General features: G+C 40.1%; 2 protein-coding genes across 7 annotated transcripts; one reads left to right on the top strand and one right to left on the bottom strand.

Moving 5' to 3' along the window:
* Positions 1-104: 104 nt before the first annotated feature.
* LOC116263778 (SAGA-associated factor 11) lies at positions 105-5,340 on the bottom strand. 4 transcript variants are annotated; one of them, XM_031643560.2, is made up of 5 exons: positions 5,022-5,340; positions 3,205-4,343; positions 2,852-2,960; positions 2,069-2,380; positions 105-411 (listed from the first exon to the last, which is right to left on the bottom strand). In XM_031643560.2, the coding sequence occupies exons 3-5, from the start codon at positions 2,891-2,893 to the stop codon at positions 202-204; spliced, it is 564 nt and encodes a 187-aa protein (XP_031499420.1). In that variant the 5' UTR covers positions 2,894-2,960; positions 3,205-4,343; positions 5,022-5,340; the 3' UTR covers positions 105-201. The 4 variants fall into 4 exon arrangements, with proteins under 4 accessions (XP_031499420.1, XP_031499418.1, XP_031499419.1 ...); XM_031643558.2 differs by lacking the exon at positions 3,205-4,343 and having other exon boundaries at positions 5,022-5,339; XM_031643559.1 differs by lacking the exons at positions 3,205-4,343; positions 5,022-5,340 and adding an exon at positions 4,606-5,015.
* A 1,987-nt stretch (positions 5,341-7,327) lies between these two features.
* On the top strand, positions 7,328-15,070 carry LOC116264188 (U1 small nuclear ribonucleoprotein 70 kDa). 3 transcript variants are annotated; one of them, XM_031644267.2, is made up of 11 exons: positions 7,328-7,493; positions 8,875-9,144; positions 9,276-9,390; positions 9,619-9,698; positions 11,160-11,235; positions 11,351-11,415; positions 11,525-11,587; positions 12,258-12,339; positions 12,422-12,584; positions 13,982-14,059; positions 14,156-15,070. In XM_031644267.2, exons 2-11 carry the CDS (start codon positions 9,046-9,048, stop codon positions 14,769-14,771), a joined length of 1,437 nt encoding a protein of 478 aa, XP_031500127.1. In that variant the 5' UTR covers positions 7,328-7,493; positions 8,875-9,045; the 3' UTR covers positions 14,772-15,070. The 3 variants fall into 3 exon arrangements, with proteins under 3 accessions (XP_031500127.1, XP_031500129.1, XP_031500128.1); XM_031644269.2 differs by having other exon boundaries at positions 7,328-7,569; XM_031644268.2 differs by having other exon boundaries at positions 7,328-7,597.
* Positions 15,071-16,913: the final 1,843 nt, after the last annotated feature.

Raw genomic sequence — 16,913 nt, 5'->3', positions numbered from 1 at the left:
TCCCAAAGTTGGTCTCATCTAGAACTGATACAGCTCGAATGTTGATGACACCATGTCAAAAACTAAACCAGGCAAACGTTGAGAACTCGAGTGGAGATGGGAAAGAACAGAAAAAAGAATGCATTATATGCTAAAAATATACAGATTAGCTTCTACCAAAATCAGTTAAGCTACAACTATTTTTTCCAGATAATCTAATATTTATGATTCTTCTAAAGCACCATTGGCAAGGTCTTTTCCACCCTTCTGATACTCCTCCGAGGCCATGCCAATCATTCCATTTGCTGTTCTACCGGTGGCTTGTAAGCCCATAGAACTGGAATATGCAGCGTATGCAGAGACAGGGCTACCACGAGACTGTCGTTGTACAGCTGATGTACTGCGTGTGGCCTTTAAGCGTGCCTTCCGACCCTGCATCTCAGCAAGAAAAAGCAAAATACAAATATCAGCATCAAGGGAACAAGAAATGACATGTAGACGATGCCTTCTATTTTCATAGACATCAACAGGTAGGAGAAAGAATACACAAACATTCAAGACAACATTAACTGCGTGCCTAACTTATATACCTACCTGATTATAGAAAGCCAAGTTTTTCCATGAGTGAACTTCTGAATAGTTTTTTTTCAAGACAAAATCCTGCAAATATGAAGCTGCAAAGACAAACCCACTTGGTTCTAGAAAGATGGTCTTCTTTTGATGGATGAGCTGATCATTGGATTTAGTAATTCCACAAACCATGCAAGTTGCTCAGCTTTTCCTTCACGATGTGTTTGCCTCATCTAAAGACTACGCAATCTGAATACATTATAAAGTTCATTTCTACGACAATGACAAAGGAGCATTTATGTCCTTTAGCAGTGGCTAGACTGTCCCAAACAAAGGCATACTAATCTTGTTCTTTTCACACAGGTGTCAGAGATTTGAATGTTCTACTTAAGTGATGGAACAGCAGCTTTAGAGCACAAAGCTTAGCTGTAGGAAACGCAATTAATGGATAATAAGACACTAGTTTAGGAATTAAAACTTCATGAGGCCTGATATCCTCAATGGAGGGATATGCTTAACCCTAGGAACTGATTGTTGATATCTTGCTCAGTCAAGAACCTCGTGTAGAGCTAGTACCTCTGTCAAGCTAGCGTGGTTTATAATTGAAAGACCTGCAACCATTGGTCTACAGACTAGTTTGCACAAGGTCAAACTTTCTTCTCTGGATTACAACAGATGTCTTTCGTGTCCATTTCCAGTGCCATTGGTGTATAGCATTGTCTGCACTCTCCAGAGCTAGCTTGTTTGTTATTCTGCAATAAACTACCGTCTCCGTTCCAAGGAACAACAATAAATTATAACTCATGATTACATCATATTACATTCTAGTCGCATGTTTGTGTTATGTTGATTCACCATATAAATGGACTAATGTAGAAAAAGTGTGATTCATATAACTCTCTCTATTCCTGCAGTAGATCATAGTCTCAAATTGTTTGTAGTGTGTTTGCATATCCAATGATCTCATGCTATTTCTTCTCCACTTGTGTAACATAAACATGAATCTACTCTAAATGGCAAACCTGATGCATCACTTGCATATTCTGTTGCTACAATCTACTCTCAGCTCCATCTTATGACCATACCAACATCTCAACATTAGCTCTTGAAAGTTTCCTTGGCTTGCTCTACACCTCAGGTTTTTACCATGTGAAACAAACTCCACATACATGAAAAAGTAGAATTACACGCTGTCTTCTTTTCATTGACGAGATTCTACAACATTTTCGTGACTCCAGCCATCCAAATACATGTAAAACTAGATTTGCATGTTGTCTTCTTTTCATTGATGGGATTTTACAGCATTTTCATGACTCCAGCCTTTGAAGCAATTTTTTTTTTTTAATATTTTGCTTAGGCATACCCCTTACAATACTGCTCTGACTCTGAGAAGGAAGGGCTGCAGATTCCAGTCTTGATTTCATGAGAATGGTGACTATCCTTAATATCTTTTCTACACGATTTAATGAAATTATGAAGCAAACAAGATGAGATTATAGACGAACATAAAGAGACTCACCTTTCCCATGCACTTCTCTAAATGAGGAGCAAACCTCCCTGCCATAATTGAACGCCCACAATTCATGCACTCAAATATCTCATTGGCAATAGCTGGATGTGTATGTCCAAATATGTCAGCAACATATTTCCCATTTGTTTCTCCACTATTACTAGGATCTGCAACCATTGCACGAGCTTGTGCTGAGAGTCTTAACTCCTCTTCTTCATCATCCAAATTGCGGTCAAGACCCAGTCTTGCCACTCTGTGGCATTCAGATGCAACGTCTATGATTACAGAATCAAGAAGCTCCCCAAAGAGATGGGAAGTGAGCTGTAACAGCAACAGAAGTCAGATGAAGTTAGAACAAATCGCAGAATAGAAAAAACATCAACAGAATGAGTTCCGGAGATGGGATAATAAAGTAACAATGAGCATTATGCCGAAGTGTTTTCTAAAAGTTTAAAGTGCATGAGGTGTACAACTATGGGTTGTTCTAAATAATAAAGGACAAAGGAGGTTGAGTTGCCTTCACAGAATTGAAACCAACTTAACAGATTCATCAGTTCATGATGCTGCACACTGGAAGTTATGCATGTGCAGTTCCTAAAACATGCAGAAAGCATGTGTTTTTGTTCACCAACACATGTTATACATCAAAATGTAATCGACAATGAGCAACAGTTTTAAAAGGGACGGAGTTTCAAAAGTAGTTACGAGGAATGAAATAATTACTAGAAAAGGCAACACATCAACAAACGTGCAAAGGATAGTGTTACACATATTACAACTCAGTGAACTCACCTGAGCATGGGGAGTTGCATTTTCATCGTTAGGAGCTGACATTTCTATCGCGAGAATGGTCCCTGGAAGTCCGATCTTGCTTTATGTCAATAGTTTCTTTGCTGAACAGCTGCAACAAATGATTGCATTTAATCATTAATTTTAACTTTCTCTCTGCAAACTTTAACTAATAAAATGAACATCCAACGAATAAGAGATGAACAAAAATTCAACCTCATAATCCCCTTCTACTATTACTGGTGTCCAATTTATGGAACCACTTTTGTGCAGGTATTAGAAAGTGGCTTTTCAGATTTTTTTCAATACACTTTTCTCACTCTTTCCTGTTTTAGTTTAATCCAGAAAGCTCTAACCTTTGAGTTCAAATGCTCTTTTGAGGAAGAAAATCTCCAAAATCTTTGCCCACTTTTTTACCCAAATTTCCATATCAAACACAATCATGCTTCAATCCTTTGTCCAACTCTGAAAGCAAAAACTAACACCTCAAGTTGACTGCACCGTTTTCATGAATTCCATCCATTTGTAATAGAAGGGTAACTGTTAATCACAAATCCTTCTCAAAGCACAGGCATCAACCGGGGTGGCAACGGGATGCTACCAAATTGATGGATTTTCACCAAATAATGCACCAAAATTAATTGGCCTCTAAATGCAGAGGGCACAAAGAGTCCAAGTTGATACATGTTCAATGATTCAATTTAAACCTATGTCATGGTAACTGTCAAAGGCACAAAACATTCTATAAAGTGTCATTTAGGAAAAGCTAAAATCCAGTATTTCTATATTAAAACACCATCGGAGGAAATGCTAATCTTTGTAACTGTGTGGTTCTTACCACCGTAAATGCCCCTAAACAGCCACCAGGGTTATATGCAAAGAAAGCAGAAGATAAAAACGTTGACAATAGATAGCTAAATGTTCAATTTGGAGATATACTAAAAGCACATTTTAACCAAGTGGTTAGAATTAGACACCACTTGATTGCAAGATATAAATTTGGTGGACAAATTTCGGTCGACAATTTTTCTTCATCACATTCTCAAGAAAGTTTTTTTTTTTCCTCCTTTCCCTTTTCTCTGTTTGCAAAAACTTCTTTTCTACTTGGTTAAGCAAAAAATGGAAAAACCGCCAGTACAACGCAACATTTAACCATTATCCCCTACCACTATTACCACCGCCTACAACCATCCTCTATCAAGACCATCTCCTACCACTACCACCATCCATCCTTCTCAAGCACCACCATATCACCTAGTCCCTACCACCACCACCCTCTACTGCCACAATCTACCACCTCTAGCCACAAAGACTGCGTCCCACATTATCAGCGAGCAACCAGAAGGACGCCGCAAGAATCAAAATGAGCCATTTCCTCTGCTTCTTTCAGCCATATATCGGCAATGCAAAGAAAGAAAATCCTGACTCTTATCAAGATTCAATAACCATCGAACCCTCAAGGATTCTAACAGTTTCAGTCGCCACATAAGTGAAACTGAAAGGAAAAGAAAAAGAATCGTATCAAGGAAGACCCCATTATAAACTACAGGAAATACATAAAACAGGATGGTCTGATCCCAAGGTAGAGGGGGCATCAAGGAAAACCAGACCTTCCACCAAAAAAAAAAATTGATACTATGGACTTGTTAGGGTTCGATTCAGGGTCGGAGTTGGAGATTTCTCAGGAGAAAGGATCACCCGTCTGCCATCGCCACTGAAAGCCACGAGAGAAAAAGAGAGAGAGAGAGAGATCTTACGTGTGGCGTTGGCGAAGCAACGGGCAAAGGGGAATGAAAACCCGAGATTGGCATAATGACTTTTGCCAGAGATGCTTGAGACGGGAACACCGAATTTTACATTGTTATCAAAAAAGCCACAACAACATAGAGAACACGTGAAAGACAGATGTTCAAGACCCGGAAGGCCAGAACTCATGACATACTACAGAGCAGAGTTGCTAACCAGAAGTGGGCAAAGATAAAACAATGGGATGGCAATGATCTGCCACTGTAGGTTCAGTACAGGAATCAGATCACATTTGTGATTGTGATATGTGAAAAACAACAGCGAATTCTCCTATTGAATGAAAAGCAGGAAATGAGGGATCGATCGTTAACGCTAAAGACGAAAAAATTGCAGAAAAGATGAGGAAGCCAGAGATGGCGGTTCGTACCTTTCTTGGGACCGTGAATTGTGTAGCACATAGACGATTAACGAGATGAGTTTGGCCGAATCATGTGAAGAAACGATTTGGAAAGCGAGACAAGATGACCAATGTTGTAGAAACGCCTGAACGGTCAGAGACGGAAAGAAATGAAGAGAACCGGCTTCTCTTCCCGAGTCAAACTGCGCCTTCGGAAGGCGAATACAGAAATCTGGTTTGTTCTCAAAAACTCGGCGGCAGGAAATCAAGAAATTGGCTTCGGTTGGTCCTCTAGATGATGGTGTTTCACAAGTAGTCAAAGACAAAGATTTTTCTTCTTGGAAAGCAACGATGTTTACGAGTCCGAATGCGTGTTGGCTAGATCACACGACGGTAGATGCATCCTTTTCATTAGGAATTCATTCTTGCATCATGTTTTTTTAATAAAAGGCTGCTAAGTTTGCAAACTTTTCAGTCCTTAAATTTTATAATCTCTCAAATGCCCTACTTGTATCTTCTAGATGTTAGTAGTTGGTTTCGACTGAACGTATGATTTGATATATCCTATGGGGAAAAATGCAGTAGAACTTTTTTATTTCATCCATCAATGGGTGAACTTTTCACATAGAACAATGGATATAAATCATTTCCATGAAACGTTGAGAAATGTTTTTGCCAAATTTTAGTGAAATCGAAGACATTGGATTTTTTGTCAATTCTATAAGTAAGACTATTGATCTTAAAGCAAAACCAGATAAGTACAAAATCCAACTGCTTGAATCAATTTTGAAACACACACACATACCCTTTCGGAAGGTCCCAACAATAACTCATCTGATAACTTCAATTTCTCGGAAATGTGGTCTTATGATGCACATCAACTAAATAACCGACAACAAGACCAATTTACATGCATCGCAGTTGCAGTACTTTGCATGACTCTTGTAGGTAGGACCGTCATATAGTTCACTTTACTTCTTTAGCACTGTGCCACCATAGCTTTCAATAGTAAATTTACCCCCAACAAAAATTGCATCGAACAATTATTACCATTTCATGTGTTAGCTTGAATGGTACAGTGTAACTGGTTGAGCTGGTAGATCGATGAAAATATAGTTATCAATTTTATTTTTATAGGTGTTACTCATTTGAACTGCAAACAATGGGTATATTGCACTTCAATTGGTGAAGCATCTCGCTTTTAACAAGTCTCCAAACAGCCATAAACCTTATGTATAGGAGGAAGGAGGATGCAGCTTCAACGTCGCATCGAATCGCTACTATTTCATGCCTTAAACTTGAGTCTCCCTTATTTAATTAGATTATTCTTTTATTTCATGATATGTGCCACATAACTAAAAAAAAATAATCTAATGTTAAAAAATTATCCTTACATGAGCATTAGTGATAGTTTATAATAGTGTTCAGCAAAGATGTTATGGTGGTTTAGATATAGATTCTAAATTTTTAATCATTCAACAACATAACATTCGACACACGATAGTATAAAATTCCCATATATATATACTTACTTATTTATTTATACATTTATATTTATATTTATATTTATATAGATACACGCACACTTCAAAAGCACTTCACGTAGAGTATGAGGTTGTCAAATGTTGAACAAACATAAGATTTGATGTGATCTCTAATGTATTTTATGCCAACCAAATTCATATTTTATCCGGGATCCAATTGGTTTAAATACCTAATCCAAATGAACATAAAAACCAGTATATTCGTGCCTTTGACATCCTGGCTTCTAAAATTAATGTTTTATCAACTCATGAGAATCCTATCTACATGTACCTGTAAGACCTTGGGCCTTTCATTATACTGTCATCAGCTGGTAGGACAATGCTAGGCGAGAAACAAAAGTTTCTATGTATATATGTCGAGAGAGAGAGAGAGTAGTAAAAACCCGAGGACGCTTAGGTTAGAGATAAAAAAACAAAATAATTATTTTTTGCTAAAATAATTATTTTAAATACAAGTTATGATGGCAAAGACCGAGATAACATGAGGTTGAGAAAAAGAAGGGATGCAGAAGAGGAGTTATATGCCCATCTCAGATTTATCAATTGGTAGAAAAGTATTCAAAGCGTTTGACCTATAGCTTAAACAAATGCAGAACAACTTAAACATGTGGTCTTTAAGTTCGTCAATCAAACACGAGACCAAAAATATGTTGGAGCCACCACCAGGCGTTATGGTATGGGGTAGCGAAACCGAAGCATTCCGTCCAAGCAGGCTCGTTTGTCACTTGTCGGTTTAAAATGGGACAACAAATCCCAACCTGGTTAGAATATCCACACGGATCTGTAAAGTCTAGGTCAATACCCTCCCAACTCTTGCAGTGCTTCCAAATGTGCGGCCTCACGAAACAAGCCGCAGCCTGCAGCGTTTGAGCATCCAAGTTAGGGCAAAACGAGGAAGTGCTCTTCTTCCCTCCATATCCTCTGCACAGCCGTTGCATCTTTCCATCATTGGTTGCAGGTGAGTCATTGTTTCCGCCGATCCTTTTCTGCCTCAAGCGTCGGCTTGGTGCATCGTCTTCGCATATTTGCTCGAGGTTCGCTCGGTTGCTTTCATCTTCTTCGGTAACTCTCTCTTTATCTCTCTCGCCCGATCGACCGATGCAGGGGCTGCCGGTGGCAGCCTCTTCCGCCATTTCTCATTCATTTTTTCTCCCAATCTCTCTCTCTCTCCCGTCGACCGGCCATCTACGGGCCGACGCAAGCAGGGGCTGGTGGTGGCAGCGCCTCTTTTGTTTCTCTCCAATGGCTTTGTACCTCTCTCTTTACTCTCTCTCTCGGCAGCCGGCCATCGCCCGGCCGGTGGCCCTTTCTGTTGTTTTTTTAACCTCTCTCTCTCTCACTCTCGCGATTTCTCTTTCCCTCTTCGGCCGAGTAATGGCTACTTATGGCAGCCCTTTGTAACCGTTGGGTTATGCTTCGGCAGAAGATCCACGAGCTCCCTCATATTCCGCTTGAATTCGGTTTTGTTTAGTTGGCGTGAGGCTTTGTTCAAGAGGTGGCTTCATTTTCCCCTCTGCCCAATATTCTGCTCTTTTGGGGGTTGTGCGTGTCATGGTTCTTTAGTTGTCCGACTCAAGCTTGCAGAAGAACAACTATTTATGACTGGCTTATTCAGTTGTGCGATGTGGAAGGATTGTTGAGAACGACCCTTTGAGTGGTTAACAGCATCTGAACAGAGTACTCTGTCTGTGGATCAAATGGCTGATTAGATTCAACCAGATAAGGAAAGCAAAGAGCATTCATCTCCGCCTCTCATTCATAGCTTTCCCTGGAATATGGTCGATCAGCAAGAGAGAGAGAGAGAGAGAGCGAGAGAGAGAGAGAGAGAGAGAGAGAGAGAGAGACCATTTAAGAGTTTGTTATTGTTGCTTTAATCATTATAATAAGTTTGTTAGACGAAGGTTCAGGAGATAAGGTAGATGGCAAGCATTGCAGTGGCACGATTCTTCCACAAATTACTTTTGGAAGTTAATGTGGCGAAAATTAATTGCCAGATTTTTGTTAATCGTAAGAAACAGTTTATGTAAACCTAATACGTGTTTGATTGAATTTCTAGGTCCTACAGGAAGAAGAGATGTTTTTGTTGAAAACCCTAAAATATGTGTGTGTGTGTGTTTTTTCTCGGGGGGAGGGGTTGGGTGGAAGGTTAAAAGTATGGCATGGGTTAAGGTTTTGAGCTTTTCTGCATTTTTTGCTTGCTACAAGCCCGGACTGATCCGGCTACACCTAAAGTATATCGACATCTGTATGAATAGATTGGTTGGTAAGTCTTTCTATTTTGTTTTGGGAGCATGCTAAGAGTCTAACATTCTCTTTTACTGTGCTTGTTTTTCTGCCAGATTGAGATAGTTGTGTTGATTGATCCCTGTGTGGTTCTAATACACATTTGGTGATGTGAGCTCTTCCTGTAACCATCAAGAGGAGCAGTTGGCTGGAGAGAGAATATTGCTTCTTATTGTTCTTCATTTGTTTAGATTGTTTTTTCGGTTTCAAATCTCGTCCTTCTGGTTATGGGGGATTACAATGATGCTTTCATGCGGGGGAAGGATGCAGCTGTTCAGGCTCGGACCAAGGCACAGAATAGAGCAACTGTCTTGCAGTTGAAGCTGGTATGTTGTCCTCAATCAGCAAGAATATTTTTTCTTCTCTTTTCCACTCTGTTATGTTTTTCTCTTTAATCCTTGTTTATTCTTCCTTGGGCATTAACCATTTTATTGGCCTCTTTATATGTTTCCTGTAGATTGGGCAAAGTCATCCAACAGGCCTCACTGCAAATCTTCTAAAGCTTTTTGAACCAAGGCCTCCTTTGGAGTATAAACCCCCGCCTGAGAAAAGGAAATGCCCTCCATATTCAGGCATGTGATTTGGATTATTGTCTTATGCTTGACCTTTGTTTACATCTGATTATCCTTCACTTAGCTGAATAATGATTTGATGGATTCTTGTCCATGAAGTGTATCCATTACTCCACTACTTGCATTGCTTCTCTGGTTCAGTCAATGGAATTTTGGTCCATTTGTTTTATTTGGATTGTGCTATGCTATTTTCTTATGGGTGATGAGAATATCTTGTTTCACTACCAGGCATTGCACAGTTTGTGAGTGAATTTGCTAAACCTGGGGACCCTGAATATGCCCCACCAGTGGTGAAGGGTGAAACACCGGTAAGATATGCTTACTTAAAGTAATGACTTGCGTATATAGAGCACTTCTACTGGATCAACTTTCATAGTGCTTGCAATGAGATTAGTTCATGTATTTTTCTTGGTATAATACTTTTGTGCCAGTAAGGTGGGTGCTTTGAACACTACAGTTGAATTTGTGACTATGTTGTTACAATTTGGTTGTTATTGCTTCATCTCCTGCATGGTTATGTTTCTTTGTTAGATGTTTTTTCCTGGGGGTGCTATCAATGGTTAACTGGAATATTCTTATATTGCTTTCTACATTGTTGTGCTTAGGGCTGCACAACGAGTTGAGCCAAGTCGGGCTCGACTCGAACTCGCTCGACAAAGCTCGGCTCGAGCTCGACTCGTTTATAAACGAGTCGAGTTCGAGCTTAAACTTAAACTCGAGTATGTTAATGAGTCGAGTTCGAGTTAGTCGAACTCGACTCGATTAAACTCAACTCGGCTCGATTTTAATCTCCTTTCACGTTTTCAAAATCTTCCCCCCCTTTTTTTTCTTTTAAATTACTTTTAAGTTTAAAAGTTTCCCTCTCCCATTATTATATTCTACTTTTCAATCGACGACTTTTTTCCCTCCCCTTTTTCTCTCTCCTCACCACGTTCATTTTTCTGTTTTCTTTTCCCAACACGCCGCCTTTCTTCCCCTCACGCCCTTTTCTTCTCTTTTCCCAACACGCCCATTTCTTCCCCCACTTCGTCTGCCCTTTTCCTCCTCTCCGCTTCGTCTGCCAGCCCTCGAATGCAGCGAAAAAGGAAAGCTGAACAGTCGAGCTGCTCGAGTCGAGCTCGAGCTAAACGGCAGTCGCTCGAGTCGAGCTCGAGCTGAAGTTTTGAAACTCGTAACGAGTTCGAGTCGAGCTCGAGCTGGCTAAATATGAGCCGAGCCGAGCTCGAGCCGGCTGAGCTCGAGCTCGACTCGGCTCGTGTGCAGCCCTAGTTGTGCTGTATGCTTAGGCTAGCCATATTGAGTTGAGGTGCTCATGCACTAGTCTGAATAGTACTTGCAAGGCATGACTTTTCTTGTTTTGTTTTCCTTGTTAGCCTCCATCCATTGAAACTTGTAAACTTCTGAACCAGTTTGCCTATTTTTTGGGGTGAATGCCTTTGGATTTTTTGCTGCATAAAGAAATCACATGCAAACAGTTACATTTTTGAGCCTGTTTGTTCAAACCATCTGCTTATTTTTTCTATTGACTATTTTGGCAATTCGGGGCAGCCTGTTTCTTTGGATTGCTCAGATGTGATCATTTTTTTATAACTATTATTTTCTTTATCTTATTGATTGGTGCTTCTGTGATACAGAGATTATCTGAAGCTGTAAGCCTGTGGGAGTTTTGTTTGTGTTATGTTTCAGTATTACCAAATTATATGTGTTTGTCCATTAGTATGCATCCTTCAGTGATGTGGGGCTGTCTAATGTTGAACTTCTATGAACAGGCACAAAGGAGAGCACGAATTCATAAACAGCGACTAGAAAATGGTGCTCTAAGGGCCTCTGAAGAGCTTCAAAAATGTAAAAAGATTCCTTCAATTCTTTATATAATTATATTTTTCTTTATATTTAACCCAAACTGAACATTTCAATGACATGATTTGTATTTGATCATCCCAATCTTCTTCCAATGTAGATGACCCATCAAACGATCCCAACGTATCAGGCGACCCTTACAAAACGCTTTTTGTGGCTAGGCTTGTGAGTTTTTTTCCTTTATATTGTTATTGGCTTATTGCTACTTAACTAATTCCCATTGACATGGGTTTTGGGTGAAATTTGAATGTTCTTTTTGGTGGTTCATATCCAGAGCTATGAGACAACTGAGCATCGTATCAAAAGGGAGTTTGAGGCCTATGGGCCAATTAAACGGGTAGGTATTATGAGCAACTCTGAGGGAATCGGTGTTTGCTCTTGAAGTTGGTAAGAGGTTCAGTCAATGTGCCATAGTTTTATTTTGGCCACTTTTAAGGATGTCGATCTTTCATCCTTTAAGCTCTGAAAAGAGGTTTAATTATCCTCCCATTTTAAAACTACTTGATGGTGGGTAAAGAAGGGGTAAGATAGCAGATTTTTCTTTTTCTTTTTGGCCACTAATGGCATTGTGGGTGATTTCTCAGTTCCTCATGCAAATTTCTATTTGATTTCCGAGGCAATAGAAATCTGTTTCCACTTCCAAAGGTATTGCTAAATTCTCGTCATATTTCCTTTTGCTTTTTTTAAGAAATATCCCTGGTAAGGGGGTGTGGTAATTTTGTTCAACATCTGGTAAATCGGTCTGCAAGCCTCGATAAATCTGCCAACTCAATTACAATGATGGTGACACGTCCTGCCTGGTGAAGCTGTACACCTTAAAAGGTGAGCACGGCCAGTGAGGCGTAGTGCCTGTCTGCCGTGCCATTTAGGTCTTAGAGGTTTGGACATGTTTTTTAGGTTGTGCAAGAAAAAAATTTTGATGAAAAAGAACTTCCTATTTCAGAGTCTTTTATTTTTTTTGGGTGGTCATTTATGAATATTGCGCATCTGCTGCCTCACTGTCTCAGGTCCGTTTGGTTACTGACAAAAATACAAACAAGCCTCGAGGCTATGCCTTCATTGAGTACATGCACACTAGAGACATGAAAAGTATGGGAAGTCTCTCTCTCTCTTTCTCTTTTGCACTGTAGGTTAATATAGTGTACCTTATGTCTTTTTCTGTTTCATGCAGCTGCATATAAACAAGCAGATGGACGAAAAATTGATAATAGGAGAGTCCTTGTGGACGTAGAACGTGGTAGAACAGTTCCAAATTGGCGTCCTCGCAGGCTTGGTGGTGGACTTGGGTCTACCAGGATTGGAGGCGAAGACTTGAATCAAAAGCATTCTGGCAGGTGATTCTATTTTCTAAACTTGTGTTTACTTGAAGTATCCCAATGGCAAGTGTGTTCAAGTACCTTGGAATCTTGGGGGAAGGAAAAACTGGAGCAATGGTATCCCCTTGAGTGGTTGAAACTACCTATAAATTTATCCTTGTGACTTGCAAATTAAAGTATCATGAAGCTGGGTTGCTTTGTAATTATTAAAAACAATGAGCTAGTTTTTAAATAAGGATTCTTAATGTGGCAAAACAAGCACAAAGATGCTTTTGGTATAGGTTCATAAGGTATGTCGCACAGACACTCCTGGAAAGGCACTGTACCCATTTCAAACACCGCTGGAGACGGTGCTGGTACGGGACACAGCTTGGACATTATGTATGTATGTATATATATATTATACACATATGTTTACATTTTATATAAATATATGTCCATCTGTGTCCCTGCACCCAAGATTTTTGAAAATGCCTTGCACCACTATCCACACCAGCACCCGTGTCGACAACCATACCCACAACCATGTGACCTAACCCAGAAGATGGCTACAATTCTATGCATATCTCACTCTATTTCAAAGAACTGCTCAGGATCACTCCCTCTTTGGGTTGTGACTTTTGCATGAGCTGGTTTTTTTTACAAGACAGACTCATAGGTGGTGTCACATTAAGCTTTCTGTTGTGGCCCGAATTCTTAGACAGTGTGGTGAAGTTAATTTAACATGACGGTTAATTTATTTCAAGTGTTTTCAGCCTCCAATAGTTTTTGAAGCTGTGCCTGTTGGATCATACTCTTGACATGTATATGTTGCTACAGAATGGAGATACACAAATAATTGAACATGATCTTCTAAATTGGAGATGAACCAAATGTCTCTTTTTTTGTTTAATCAAACAATTGCAAATTTATATACATGGAATTGGAGGTACATCTCAGTGTCACTAACAAGTGAAATTTGATTCCCATACTCTCAAATGTGGAATTATTCATCGTAATAATTGACTTTCATGCACTCTCAAATGTAACTATTAGATGTGATAATTAACTTGCATGCTCTCTCTCTCTCTCTATATATATATATATATATCTATATCTATCCACACACACACACACACAAAGCACAGTGGATGCATTCACATGCACAAAATACTGTAAGTTGTTATGGCCATGAAAATTGAAATCATGGGCCCCATGATTAACGTACATTTTAGCTGCTTAATGATTTTCTTTCCCATCATCTATTTCTTGAAGTTGGCATTCTGCTAATAAGTCGAACTTTATTGTTCTTGGTGGACGTATGATTGAATACCTTCTTCTAGTTTCCCTGGTTCTATCCAATTAATTTACAACTCAATTTTGGTTTAGTTGATTCAAGGGAAAAACACTGATTTATGATGTCTTCTCATAAATAGAGAGCCTCAGCAGATCTCAGCCGGAGGTGCTCGGCGGTCTGAGGAACCAAGAGTTAGAGAAGATCGGGTCTTAGATCGGTAAGCTATGAGCCTATGACTCCTTTTTTGCTTCTTGCAGTTTTTTTTCTCAATTTTCTTCAAGCTGCATTTTGATTGCTGATAATTTGGAAACAGTGACAGGGAAATGTCTCGTGAAAGGGGGAGGGATAGGGAGCGAGGAAGAGAGAAGTCCCGTGAACGCTCACATGAGAGAGGAAGAGATCGTGATGTCAAGGAAGATAGGCATCATCGAGACCGTGATCGAAACCGAGACAGGGAGAGAGAGAGGGATCGTGGCCGTGATCATGATCGTGACCGCGACCGTGACCGTTCCCATCGTGGTCGAGATCGTGATCGTGATCGTGATAGAGAGCGTGACCGTGACCGGGAGCATGACCGTGACCGAGACCGTGAACGTGAACATTATAGAGATAGAGATATGGATTATGAGCATGGCGAACTTGATCGGGATTATGAGCAGCCTAGGGAAATGAAAAATGATTATGGGCAACATGTGGTGCCTGAGCATGGGCATGATCGATTTGGGTCTATTCAACCAGCTGAGAAGTATGATGTTTCGAATGACCATGGACATGAACGCTATGCACGTGTTGAGCCCGGCCATGCTGATGAGCATTATGGTCATGATCTTGATCATGAAAGGTACGAGCAGGGGGAGTTTGGACAAGATGAGCGTGAGTGGTCTCCTGATAGGGATCGCAAATATGACCATGACGAGAGACCCGAGTGAGACTGCTGATTGTAAGCTGTGGCAAGGTTAAGCTGTCCCTCTCTCCCTCTTCCTGGAAACGTCCATCTCGTGCCTGCAGTCTAACTGTTTCCAGGTGTAGCTGAATGTATTTTGAGGATTCGGCCTCTCGAAAAGGCTGGTTATTTTCCTTGTCTGTGGTTGGTGATGTTAGGTGGGTAAACTAGATAATTTGCGTAATGGTTTTGTTATCTCTTTTGAGCACTGTAAGCAATACTATTGCTGTTTTGATGATGATATGGTACTATAAAATCACTATTGTCCTTGTGTTTTCCTCTTAAGGACGTATACCGGACTACCGGTTGCCCGTGGCCTTGTGGCAGAACGTTCAGGGTTCGACAGCTGGTATGTGGAGGCGAATGAAAAGGACTTGCGGGAAATTTGTTTTATGCCTAATAAACTCAAGTTATTGGTCTCCGCAGATTGTCGTGAGCCCGTAATCCTCTACCTGGAGATATCAGATGGTTATGGTAGCTGGGGTTTGTTACTCAGATTAGAACTGACCTGAGCATTTTCATAGTCAGGAGCTCAGATTTCTATCACGAGGTCGGTGGCTGAGTGTCCTCTCTTGCTTTACATGATTAATTTTTTTATTAAACAGCTGAAACAAATGTTTTTATCTAGTCATTGATTTTCTACTTTCTGCAAACGTGAACTAGTGAAATGAACATCCAACAAAAATAAGAAATAAAAAATCCAACCTCATATTCTCCGTTTATCACTGGGTACGATTTATGAAATCGTCATTGGCCAAGGTCTGGAAAGTGGGTTCTCAGATTTCTTTAATACTTCTTCCCACTCTTTCCTCTTTTAAATAAATCCAAATAGATAACGCTAGATATACTCTTTCCTTGGTGGAAGAAAATTCTGTGGAACTGTGGTTTCCTGCTTTTGCTCAACTTTAGAGATCAAAGAGATCATGCTCAGCCTGTCCACCTATGAAGACATCAACTAATAACTCAAGTTACTGCATAATTTTCAGGAATTCGACCCAAATCTTTCTCAAAAGACGCGTATATTGGTGGCAGCTACGCCAGTCCAACACAATATAGACAAGCTGCCTGATGCAGCGAATAACAGGCGATGGAGTTAAAGGTTGACCTCCAATCAACGAAATGCATACTTCCCATGACCCATCCATGTCTCAGTTGTTCATTGTCAGTATTCAGACGGTAACAGCAACATTAACATTGCAAATGGACTACATTTTTTAGTTTGCACACTATCGATATACCAACCAGAGTACCAAAGGCAAAGCAAGAGTTCGTGATTAATTTTATTGGAAAAAAATTGTTATCACTTAATTACATATAGAAAATTTTCATTAAGCAAGGGGAGAGAGAGAGAGAGAGAGGGCCTAAACGAGATGAGTCGAGTTGCTAAACCACGAGCCCGGTAACCCAAACTCGCTCATTAAAGCTCAATTCCAACTCGAGCTCAAGCTGGTTCTTCCAGTAAATGAGTCGAGCTCGAGTACATGTTTCAACTCGTTTATTTAGTCCAGTCAAGTTAGAGTTCACTGAACTTTGCTCATTTAATTTTGACTCTGTTCAGGTCATGTACCCTTCATCATGTAAATCCTGATTCTTTGATTTCCCTAAAAGTAACCAAAACTGAGCTTGTTCACTGTATTAACCAGTTAACAAGCTTTATCAATCTGGTTTAAACGATCTTCAAACAAGCTCCATTAGTCGGGCCAAAACATTTAAAATTTAAAAGAAACAAGTCTATCGAGCCGAACTTGAGCTCGATGTTGTCCCATTGAGTCGACCTCGACCAGTTTTGTGGAGCTTAACTCGAAGGTTCAGCTGAGTTCCTCGAGCTGGAGCTCGCCTTGGCTTGTGTTGTGTTCAGGCCTAAATTAGGCAATAGCTTAGAAACGAAGAGTCGAGTGTGGCGCAGTAGACCGCCTTTAAACTTTTCTCCATCGTCGAAACACGCCATTGACCATCGCCGATAGTATGTTCAGATTTAAATGCAAAACAAGGAATACCTAAAAATGTTTTTCTCTTAATTTAAGCATGTACATGTGTTTGGTCGTGCTTACTTGTCATGTCACAGGTCCACAATGTCTTCTTTCTTGTTCTTCGTCCTTCACCCACTCTATTCCTTTTATAGTCTGAA

This window comes from Nymphaea colorata, chromosome 11 (genome assembly GCF_008831285.2).
Source record: "Nymphaea colorata isolate Beijing-Zhang1983 chromosome 11, ASM883128v2, whole genome shotgun sequence".
Taxonomy (NCBI): domain Eukaryota; kingdom Viridiplantae; phylum Streptophyta; class Magnoliopsida; order Nymphaeales; family Nymphaeaceae; genus Nymphaea; species Nymphaea colorata.
This window is presented reverse-complemented; position numbering and strand designations above follow the sequence as displayed.